The sequence below is a fragment of the Hippocampus zosterae genome, chromosome 20 (assembly GCF_025434085.1).
Source record: "Hippocampus zosterae strain Florida chromosome 20, ASM2543408v3, whole genome shotgun sequence".
Taxonomy (NCBI): domain Eukaryota; kingdom Metazoa; phylum Chordata; class Actinopteri; order Syngnathiformes; family Syngnathidae; genus Hippocampus; species Hippocampus zosterae.
In genome coordinates, this window is record NC_067470.1 from 9,095,677 (window position 1) to 9,107,370 (window position 11,694).

Sequence of the window (11,694 nt, forward strand, 5' to 3'; positions counted from 1 at the left end):
CTTATAAAAAATCTAAATGAACTTAAAAGAAGTAACATTATACAATATACATGTGTTTATATTGGGGAATTCTATCAACGTCAGAAGCTGATGTTTTTTAGGCAAATCATTCTTGGTAACAGGTCTATTTTGGCAAAGGCATAGATATCGGTTTTTAAAAGTATGGTGTTAAAAAAAGTATAACAAATGAATTGACAATGAATGACACACTAGTTATTTTTTATTGATTCGATCAACTTATTTTAATGCAATTCATTTTTTTCATTATGGCGCTTCACAAAAATAATAAAGAACACTCGAGTGTTTATACTATTTGGAGAATATTTATTAACATGGTAATTCCATTATTTTGTGAATCCACACAGGCATCGTTTCTGAAGCCAGTCCCGAAGCGGATGCGCGCACCGCCTCCTCCCAATGATTGACAGTGGTGGGCGTTTTCGTGCGGGTTCGCAGGGACGCCACCACTTTGCGGTGAGCGCGTGGATTCGAGGTGCGAGACACTAACCATCACTTCCCCTTAACCAACACCTCTTTCCAGACACAGGGGGCCGGGAGGCAAGGCGCGGAGGAGCATCCGGATTAGGTAAAATGACATCTGATTGCACGTCTACAATGTCAATGTGTGTGTGTGTGCGTGTGTGTGTGTGTGTGTGTGCGTGTGTGTGAGCGTGAGGTGATGGTGGTGGTGGTGGTGGGGGCGTCTTTGAGGGCTTGTTGATAGAGTCAGACAGATGCTCACGTTCACATCATGACACTGCAGTGTCGTTGCCAACCTGCAGGATGGACGATGCAGGACAATGACAAAATGAATGTAAAAATATATATAAAATTAAACAAATCAAGTGGTTTTGCAGGCCTGTTCTTGGAAAGTAGACATCAACAGCCTCTCTGGATTAAAAAAAAAAGACCACAAAGATGGCTTTATGTTAAAAAAATAGGCTCAGATGACAAAGAGCAAAACATCTTTATGGATTATTGCCGGGAGATTCGATACGATAGGTGAAGGGCCGACAGTTTATTGAGGTAGGAAGGCGATGACAACACCAACCTTGGGATCAAATAAGACGTTTTAAAATGGGTGATAAGCGACTCTTGCACGCTGGTGTCTACAAGTGTGACGCGGTGATGTCACAGCTTTGTTTTAAATGGAAACACAAGGAGCCCTTGTATCCTCATGCTTAATTCATGTCCAGCTGCGGGGATGGAGACAAGCAGCCAGTCACATCCAAGGAGAGGAGGGAGAGAAAGAGTGAGAGAGCATCCTCTAAAAAGAAGGGAGGCTGGAATAATTAACAGCCGGACCCTGATAGCTAAAGAGACGGCGGAGACAGGTTGTTACAGGGATCGTAACCAAGGAGACGGGCCAGAAAGGGACGGTGGGGGTGGAGATTGGGGGTAGGGGGGCGATGTAAGAAGCTGGGTAGGAGGGCTCATCATGTGTCATGCTTCCTTCGGCATTCTGTGAATGTCAAACTGTTGTGCAACAGACCAGGATAGGCGGCCTGGTATCCATCCTGGTCGCCATGGCGACAGCAGATGATAGTGGGAAGCAGGTGCGTGTCGAAGGAGGCCCTCTGCCGGAACCGAAAGGGGATCAGCTGGTGGAACCCGTTTCAAATTGAGATGACGACTGCGGGGTCGTAAAGGTCAGGCACCACCCCCAGTCGTCATGGTAACCAAAGCCTACAAAAGCATAGAAAGTACTACTCGAGGTTGAATTGATGAGTCTAACTTGACTGTTCCGCATGTTTAAAGCTGCAGGCCTCGGCCACCGAACAGGCAGTCAGACAAATATACTGTACATGTACTAAACATAGACATCTCAGCTCGTCGCGGAAGATAAAGAATATATGACTGAGTACTGTTATTAAATGTCTAAATCGAGCTCCCCAAACTACGGCCCGCGGGCCGTATACGGCCCGTCAGCACACTTGGCCCGGCCCTCTAACCCTCCTGTTGTTCTCGGGTCAAAATGACCCGTCACTGTGTTAAAAACGCCCCAAAAAAAACCCTAACTGCAAACAGCGGTGTCTACAAGCCTACTGGAACCTACAAAAGGATTATAAGGAAGGAACACAAGAACTTTAAGAGACTGCTCGTATGTGTCAGAGAGATTCTGCTCTGACAACTGAGCTGAACTTTTATCTGGTAAGGTGTGCATGGCACAACAGAAAGTTAATGTTCCATGGCTTGAAGAACCCAGAGAGAGTTTATTTAGTTATTATTTATTTCATTAATAGTGTTATTATTTGTTTCCTGACTTTTTTTCTGTAAAGAACCTGGAAAGGGTTATTTGGTTATGTGTGACTTTCTGGAAAACAATAATTTTTTTAAGCTTCCCTACGATCGTCACACTTTTTCTGTTATAAACTGACCCCCCCCCCATCAGAGAAGGTAAAAGTTATGTGGCCCTCACAGGAAAAAGTTTGGGGACCCCTGGTCTAAAGTGTTTCTGCACTATTAGTGTCCAATTATCAGTTGCGTCCAGAGTTTTTCTCATTATGTGTTAGCATTAGCATTGAGCTAGCTGCCGAAAGTCAACTGCAGAAAAACAATCTTGATGAGTCGTTACATATGTCTCTTTTAGATTGCGGGGAGTAGAAGTCAAAAGTCAACAAAAAAATACATACTCAGGTAATGTGCTAGTACCTAAAAAATGTACTCCTAAATCTCCTTTGTTTTTTGTTTTTTTTTAGCCTCTTAAAAGCACGCCCCCGCTTTTCTCTTTCGATCGCTCCCCTGAAGTGGGAACACTTTTCCCTCCGCCTCAATCCCGGATAATTCCCTCCTGGTGGAATTGGAAGATTGCAGTGGGGCAAGAGCAAAAAGAGAGATTATACTGTCAGATTAGTGGACAAGAGCAGCGATACGTAATCTGGGTGCAACACACACACACACACAAGGGTTTTTTGTCGCGTGCAACACACTGGGCTCACGTGCACAAAGTATTTGCCACATGAATAAATGCCCGGCAACATAATCAGACACTTGTTGTTTTTCCCCCCAAACAGCTGTCTCACCCTCTGACCTGCAGGGTTGGAATGCGCCATCATCCGCCTGGGGGCGTTCGTCCTCGCCGCAACCCGTTCGTCCCGTGACGCTTATGGGCTAAGAGCTTCCCTCACCGCCGTGCCCGAAAGCCGCCTTTTGCGTGGGCCGGGATGGGCAGCCCGGGATGCGAGGTGGATCTCTCCGGGCCTCCCGAGCCCACCCTGGAGGCCCCGTGCTCGGAGTGCGGCCAGGTGCACCGCAGCAGGGAGAACCACTTGTACAACTACCGGCTGGAGGTGGACGACGACCTGGTGTGCCACATCTGCCTGCAGCCGCTGGTGCAGCCGCTGGACACGCCGTGCGGTCATACCTTCTGCGCCCGATGCCTGCGCAGCTTCCTGCAGGAGAGGGACTTCTGCCCGCTGGACCGCACACGGCTGCAGCTGCCGGCGTGCCGCAGATCCAGCATCCTGGTGCACAAGCTGCTGGACAAGCTGTCGGTCACGTGCCCGCTGACGCCGCTCTGCTCTCTCAGCATGCCCAGATGTGACTTGGAGGCACACCTGAAACACAGGTGGGCATGAAAAATCCTTCACTTTCTGGAGTGTTTTGGGTGATTTGTTGTTGTTTTTGTGGATACCAAAGTGGAAAAGTGTGATGTGAGATTTCAACCAGCATTTCAGTGATGCTTTTGCTTAAGCCTTCGGCGATGCCACTAGAAATATAGAAAAACTATGACTGGACTTACAATGGCGCTTACTCGTCAAAGTGAAGCCAGTGGCAGCCATCTTGCGTTGCCTCTCGCTAAACCCACCTAAATTAAATACATCGATTTCTCGGTGGTGTTTTCCCATGACTTTCTGTCTCTATGGCGAAAACGCCACCATGTATGTCATATGGTTGTACCAAGAAGCCCTACAAACCACAACAAACGATCAAAATTTCCTGTTATGAGACCCACAAAACAAGAAATGAAGGATGCCATTGCGACAGTGTTAGGAAGTCGGTCTGGATCCCACAAAATACTGAAATTCCCTAAAGTCTGGCTCCCCACAATTTGGAATTTAATGGAAGTCGTCTGGAAGTGTGTGATGACAGCCATAGACCAGGAAATGGATCTTTCTGTGACATATCATTTGGATGTGGTCTCGATATGGAGTTAAACCCAAATTTTCTGATTTTTTTTTTTTAATTCTTCCGTTCAACTATTGTGGCACCAATGCAAGTGGACCGTAACATAGTCTCGATCGGCCACCTGGGTAAGGAAAAAAAAACATTTTGGGCAACAAAAGAAGCAACCTGGTTCTGGTTTCAGTCCTCACCACCTGTTGGTGGGCGGTGCGGGTAGAGGAGAAGCGGCAGTAAGACAGGCCAAAAATTCAATTTTGACTTCAAGATGGCACCATGAGAATGGCTGCCTTTCCAGCAGCTCCTATATTTTGTTCTTCTACTTCTTCCTTTCATAACCTTGCTGCTGTGAATTGGGAATTTCTCCATTGTGAGACTAATAAAGAATTTCTTATCTTAAAATCCGGATGTGAGGGGGCGAGGTTGGGCAATCAACTTGTTGCACGCTAGATGTGGTTGAACTAAATGTGAGTGTAACAGACTGTGTATAATCAGGAAGGCTTCAGTCAGGCGCTTCACGTTGTGGTTCTCAGCACCCACTTTCACGCTAACCATTCATTCATTCTTTGGCTCCTGGCCCGTTTGGACCAGGTGCGGTGATCCCTTGAGAGGTTGAAGAGGGGGTGTCGCGCGGGGGGGGGATTTACTGGGCTGCCGGTCATGTGACGAAGGATTAGCCGCTCCCAAGTCATACGGTCATGGTTGGTCGGCCAGAAGCTGCTCGGCGTTCTCACTTTTCTTCTGGCGACCATGCTGAGCAACTTCAACACCCGAGATCTTTTCAATCACTTCTTCTGCGAGACGGCCAAGGGCAACCCCGGTTTGTGGTGAGTCGATAGCCAGCAATTGAGATGTAAATCTCGATTGAGTTTGGCACTTAAGTTTCCCCATCTGAGGCTAATTCAGGAGTTTGTTTGCAAGTTAGGCGAATTTAGGAAGGCTTCTGGCGGGAAACTGCATCAGGAAAGCTGTTCGAAATTGACGGGATGAGTCGCAAGCATTTATTTCAAACTGCTTCTGGTGTCTCTGGAGACCCAAGAATCTCTGATTTGCAGGATCTTCCACAGGTGTACTAAAAAAAAGTGTCATATGAAGGGAGCAGCAGGACCCTCAAATGATATTTGTAGCGTTTGTGAGTCATGCTTTGGCCTCCAAAGTCATGTGACAGAGAAAGCAAACTGGTTTGTTCACATGCTGGTATAATCAAGGAACGTTTCGTCCATTTTTAAAGTTCAGCTGTTCTTGTGAAGTGACAGTGGACAGTTCGTCGCGTTATCAGGTTACAGGGTGCATGAAAGGGTTAAAAGGAGGCCCTGTGGAAATGTGCAGTGTCACGAATGTTCGTGGGGCATTTTTGGGGGGAGCTCAGAGATTGGTTTGTTGATTTCCCTCCTCAGCATCCATCTGTGTTTTGACGAGTCGCTCATTGACAGCTTATTCGCTTGCCGTCCTCCCCCACCGAGCATCTTAAGGGGATTTCCATTAACCGGCTCATGCTAACTACCAGTGAAAGGCTTTTCTGACTCGGCTCCTTTTAAAATTTTATTTGATTTTTTTTAGGAGGCCGACGTCTTGTATCCGTCACTTGCCCACACATATCACTTCTCCATTAGAAGAATGACTCTTGCACCCTGACTCGAACCCAGAAAGATCAATCAAGGCCTCGTTTGTCGGGATTAGAGTGGCGTTGTTGTAAATAAAGATCAGACCACTCACCGCACGTGGGTTTGCCGTGGCTTTCCCTTTGCGACTTAAGAGATCCAAGATAGCAACAGGAGTCAAGTGTTGTCCCCGTTGTGTAAGTGGACGACTCGAAATGCAGTGATTAAAAAGTGGAAAGTCACACGCGGGCTCCTCTCCGCTTGATGCTCCATTAAATATTTCCTTTAGTTGTTTCACTTCCCTCAAGAGATGCAACTACTTTTTTTCCATATGTGATTAACGAAGCGTTACCTGGCCCAAGGTGTCCCGGGACGCGATGTCAGCAGACCAACGTGGACATTCCGCGCAAGGACAGCGGCGGCGGCGGCGACGAACGAGCGATGGTCAAAAGTCCTCCGCGATCCCCCCGCTCGCCAGAGACCGACCTGGGCGATGCCACTCCCTCGCCTCCAATCGCCTGCGACAACCCGCCGATGAGGACCAACGAGGCGGGCTTGGATAACCCTGCCTTCGAAGAGAGCACTGAGGAAGACAGTGAGTCGCCCCCCAACCCCCTTCTAAAAAAGGCATCTTGTTGGTTTTTAATTGCGGGAATGGTCCTTTAGGTGTGTTGGGGATGGAGTGTAACATCCCCAGGGTGAAGCGACCCCTCAGTAACCCTTGCATCCACCTCCTCCGCTCAGTCGGCTCAACATCCTCCGGCTGGGACTGCCCCGAGTCTCCGCCTCTTTCTGCAGAAGAAGGTACACATCCGCTTGAGTTTGTTTGCTTTGATTCGCTTCAATCCCCCAATAAAGTTCAGCTGTTCTAGTGAAGTTTTTTTAGGGAGTCACGCCTCACAACACGAGCAATAAGCTTCCATAGCGTCAGAGGCATCTCAAATGTCAAACTTATCAGTTGGAAAAATATATAATACACTTTTTTAAAATCCCCCCCACCCCCACCCTCTCAACAGGCTGCGTCAAGCTGCCGTCGCTTCCGGAAGGCGAGATAACAGCAGTGGAGGTGCACCGAGCGAATCCGTACGTGGAGCTGGGCATCAGCATCGTGGGCGGGAACGAGACGCCGCTCATCAACATCGTGATCCAGGAAGTGTACCGAGACGGCGTCATCGCACGGGACGGGAGGCTGCTGGCGGGGGACCAGATTCTGCAGGTGAGACGAAATCCATAGTTTTGATCGGATATTCTATTGTTGCTATTATTCAAGTCAACTGCTTTTTTAATTTCGGTCGCTGTATTCAGTGCGATTCTTATTGTATTTGGTTCGCATCCGTTTCATTGGCTGTTTTTTTTTAACGCAATCTAGCTCACCGCCCATTTCAATATGTTGCCGTTAAAATATAATCAGTTAAATGGAGCTAATTCAATTGATCAGTTATTTCATTCTGTTTAATTGGCTGTGCTTTGATTTGATCAACTCAATGGAACTTTTTAACCAGATATTTTATCACTGCTATTTCATTTATTCAAATGATGATTGCTTTTATCCGATTCAAGTCACTTCAATTTAATTTTCCATCAATTAAAGTTCATTTTTGACGTTTTTCTTAACGTTCTATTCAAAAAAATTCAGCTCACCGCACAAATTAAAAACCCGTGTGATTTCATAATTACTATTTTGTGGCGTGCGCAACTCGCCATCGGTTCTCGCCCAAGGTGAATAACGTGGACATCAGCAACGTCCCGCACAGTTTCGCCCGCTCGACGCTAGCGCGGCCGTGCAGCACCCTGCAGCTGACCGTCCTCCGAGAGCGGCGTTGCGCCTCGCGGGCGCCGCCCTCCGCCTCGACCGTCCCCAAAGCCCCCTGCTCCACCCCCGAGGGCAACCCGCCCAGCCCCGTGTCGCTGAGGATCACCTTGCACAAGCGCGACTCGGCCGAGCAGCTGGGCATCAAACTGGTGCGACGGACTGACGAGTCCGGGGTCTTTGTGCTGGACCTGCTGGATGGGGGGCTGGCGGCTACAGACGGACGGCTACGAGGTAACGACCGCGTTTTGGCCGTCAACGAGCAGGACCTGCGCCACGGGACCCCCGAGCAGGCTGCACAGATCATCCAGGTGAGGGATGCCTTTGGTGACACTCAAGCTTGGACGCGCAAAATTTTGGGCCTCCGTCAATATTAATCTTCGAAACTCATCCGGGTGGCCGTACCCGGCCACCTCGGTTCGACAAGGTCAGGCCTTAAAAATGTGAAAAAGGGTTAACAGTTGCGTGAATGTTTTCAAAATGATTTTAAAACGCAATCTAATTCGTTATTTTAATTCAACCCTTTGAGCAGGGGTGCCCAAACTTTTTGGATCAAAGATCTACTTTTTCGATCAACTAACCTCCCGCTGAGCGCTAACAACTGCTAAGCGCTAACAACTTCCGGTGACGTAATCACGCACCACCGTAAATTTAAGATTTACCTGCTTCATTTTATTTTTTTAAATATTTTTTGGGGTGAAAATGAGACTGATAAGATGATTAGTGTGCAGTGAACATTAACACAAAAAATATATTACTAACATGTACAAAGACACACAAATAGTTGTTTGTTTTTTTTCTTCTCGGACCCGTCTTAGATCTACGGGTAGATCAGGATCGACCTAATGGGCACCCCTGCCTTTTGAGGGACAGCCGTTACTACAGTGGACAGCTCAACTCATTCACTCCCAACGACGTTTTTAAACGTCTTTTCAGACTTGGTCCAGAATTGGCTGCTACTGAATGAGTTAACTTGACGAATTGAATTTGTTATTCAATAGGCGGGTGGCCCGGTAGTCGAGTGGTTAGCACGTCGACTTCACAGTGCAGAGGTACCGGGTTCGATTCCAGCTCCGGCCTCCCTGTGTGGAGTTTGCATGTTCTACCTGGGCCTGCGTGGGTTTTCTCCGGGTACTTCGGTTTCCTCCCACATTCCAAAAATATGCATGGCAAGCTGATTGATCACTCTAAATTGTCCCTAGGTGTGAGTGTGAGCGTGGGTGGTTGTTCGTCTCTGTGTGCCCTGCGATTGGCTGGCAACCGATTCAGGGTGTCCCCCGCCTACTGCCCAAAGTCAGCCGCGACCCTAGTGAGAATAAAAGCGGTTCGGAAGATGAATGAATGAATGAATGAATGAATGATTCGATAGGCTAGCGGCGAGCGCGTGCACCTGCTCATCGGCCGAGCCAGCAAACCGACTCCGCCGGCAAAATCCAGCTCCACCAGAGATCTCTACTGCCTTGATCACTTCCTGCCTAACCACAGCACCAGCCTCAGTCCGCTGCCCTTGCACCTCTCCCGCACCAGCACGCATCGGGTAAACACTGCCCACATGATTTCCATATCTCACCTTTTTGGGGTTAGGGGTCTAAGCAACTCACAAATCTTTTACGGCGCACCAGGATCTGTCCCAGTGTGTCACCTGCAAAGAGAAACACATCACTGTGAAGAAGGAGCCCCACGAGTCTCTGGGCATGACGGTGGCGGGTGGGCGGGGCAGCAAGAGCGGCGAGCTACCCATCTTCGTGACCAGCGTCCAACCGCACGGATGCTTGTCGAGAGATGGGCGAATCAAACGAGGTGAGAGCGCCTCCTATTGAAACAGCAAAAGATTTAACATGAAACAAATGCAAAACCTAACAAATTTATCATGTCATATACATCAATAATCATGTACAAAGTTGTACATTACAAAATAGAATTCAATTATCACTCTCTAATCCCTTCAGCAAAAATTGGGTTGCATATCAAACACTTCCGCATTTCACGCTGCTTCCTCCACAGATGAATGGAACCAATTAATGGCATTTCAATTCATTTCAATGGGGAAAATCGATTTGATATTACAACAATCCCCAAATCAAGTATTTGTTCTCCCTAATTTTTTGGAGAGTAGCATCTGACGTCAGGCTGGATTATGGTTATTATTGCATGACTGTCCGTATCTTATATTCTTGTATTTAGTCATTTTATGTTAGCTGTTCCGGAAAGCGCTTTGTTACAGCTGCTGAATAAATTGCTACATAAATAAAGATGGTACCATCTATGCTTTCTCCCCCCACCCATGCCCGTGTCAGGCGACGTTCTCCTGAGCATCAACGGGCAGGACTTGACGTACCTGAGCCACACCGAGGCCGTGGGCACCTTGAAAGCCAGCGCCGCCTCGGCCTCGGTGCAGCTACGTGTGCTGGAAGTGAGCATGGTGGAGGAGCGCCAGCGGGACCAGCTGCTGAATCACGCCCACGACAGCGACTTTGATGCCAACTGGTCGCCTTCCTGGGTCATGTGGCTGGGGCTGCCCAGGTGAGTTGATGAAACACTGAAAGAAGGGGGTACAGTAGCATCTTATTTATGTTGGGTCTTTTCTGCTCAATTTGCTGGCAGTTACTTGCGCAGCAGCCACGAGATCGTCCTGCGGAGGAGCCACCCTGGCAGCTGGGGCTTCAGCATCGTGGGGGGATACGAGGAGACCCACGGCAACCAGGCCTTCTTCATCAAGACCATCGTCCTCGGCACCCCCGCCTACTACGATGGTCGCCTCAAGTAAGTTGGATGCCACTCAATTAACTCAAAAGGATCAAAGACAAACTGCACTTTCATCCCACCCAGAGAGCTTTTACATTCTTTAAGAGCCCTGGATTAATTGCGGCATGAATTAGCAACAAAAAAATGACCAGTTAAATATTTTTATTATATAAAGCATACTTTATATAATTATTTAATGTATAATTATATATAATTTAATAATTGTTTAAATTATATTATCATTAAAAAAAAATCTAAAAAATCTATATGTAGTATGTAATAAACCCGGGGGCAAAAAATTATTTCACATGTAGATTCAGTTTATTCATAATTGACGTATAAATCCAATTTGGAGCCATACCATACTATTAAAATCACTAATTTTAAAATGAAAACATCAAAACCTCACCTAGGCGGCCCGGTGGTTACCGCGTCAACCTTACAGTGCAGAGGTCCCGGGTTCACTTCCAGCTCCGGCCTCCCTGTGTGGATTTTGCATGTTCTCCCCGGGCCCGCGTGGGTTTTCTCTGGGTACTCCGGTTTTCTCCCACATTCCAAAAACATGCATGGCAGGCTGATTGATCACTCTAAATTGTCCCTAGGTGTGAGTGTGTTCGCGGATGGTTGTTTGTCTCCGTGCGCCCTGCGATTGGCTGGCAACCAGTTCAGGGTGTCCCCCGCCTCCTGCCCAAAGTCGGCTGGGATAGGCTCCAGCACCCAACCCTGCGACCCTTATGAGGATAAACGGATCGGAAAAATAGAATGGAAAACCTTACATGATTTAATCAATACTGACCTCATCAGGTGCGGCGACATGATCGTGGCGGTCAACGGCCTGTCCACGGCGGGAATGAGCCACTCCGCGCTGGTCCCCATGTTGAAGGAGCAGCGCAGTCGGGTGGCGCTGACAGTCATCTCCTGGCCTGGCAGCCTCATATAGCCCGGGGCCTTGTCGAACTAACTGGTACATGCTTAACTGTATATTGCGCCGAGATTTTAATAGGACCAAAAAGAGATGATCATGCAATGCCACTTCATAGACTGGACCCCCACAACGCACTGCTCTGCTCATGTCAGCTTCACTTTAAGCAGGTGGGGGTGAGGTTCACCCACATACACAAATTACAGGCAGTGTGTCCTGTATTCGCCCCCCCCGCAGCAATTGTAAATTCCAGTGCTCCATCCAGGTGTATGGACAGTTCTAAAAGTTGAAACCTTTCACATTCAACACCAGTGCTGGATCCGGATAAATAAAACCCCGGCCCTCAAAGCCCTCATTTGAGAAAGCTGCCATAACCTGGGGCTCATCATGCGCTCAGGCCCCCATCACCATGACAACCACCTGTAATTTTATATATGTGAATGTGTGTATCCCGTTTGTTTTAATAAACATTTCCTGAAAAGAAAACAAGATGA

General features: G+C 47.9%; 1 protein-coding gene across 4 annotated transcripts; it reads left to right on the plus strand.

The window, feature by feature from the left end:
- Positions 1 to 402: 402 nt before the first annotated feature.
- On the plus strand, positions 403 to 11,689 carry lnx2a (ligand of numb-protein X 2a). Of its 4 annotated transcripts, none has more exons than XM_052054507.1 (12): positions 403 to 474; positions 548 to 586; positions 3,038 to 3,568; positions 6,086 to 6,318; positions 6,390 to 6,527; positions 6,740 to 6,939; positions 7,443 to 7,844; positions 8,903 to 9,070; positions 9,156 to 9,333; positions 9,831 to 10,056; positions 10,138 to 10,296; positions 11,083 to 11,689. In XM_052054507.1, the coding sequence occupies exons 3-12, from the start codon at positions 3,165 to 3,167 to the stop codon at positions 11,216 to 11,218; spliced, it is 2,244 nt and encodes a 747-aa protein (XP_051910467.1). In that variant the 5' UTR covers positions 403 to 474; positions 548 to 586; positions 3,038 to 3,164; the 3' UTR covers positions 11,219 to 11,689. The 4 variants fall into 4 exon arrangements, with proteins under 4 accessions (XP_051910467.1, XP_051910466.1, XP_051910465.1 ...); XM_052054506.1 differs by having other exon boundaries at positions 418 to 474; positions 3,015 to 3,568; XM_052054505.1 differs by having other exon boundaries at positions 418 to 586.
- The last annotated feature ends 5 nt before the right edge of the window (positions 11,690 to 11,694 follow it).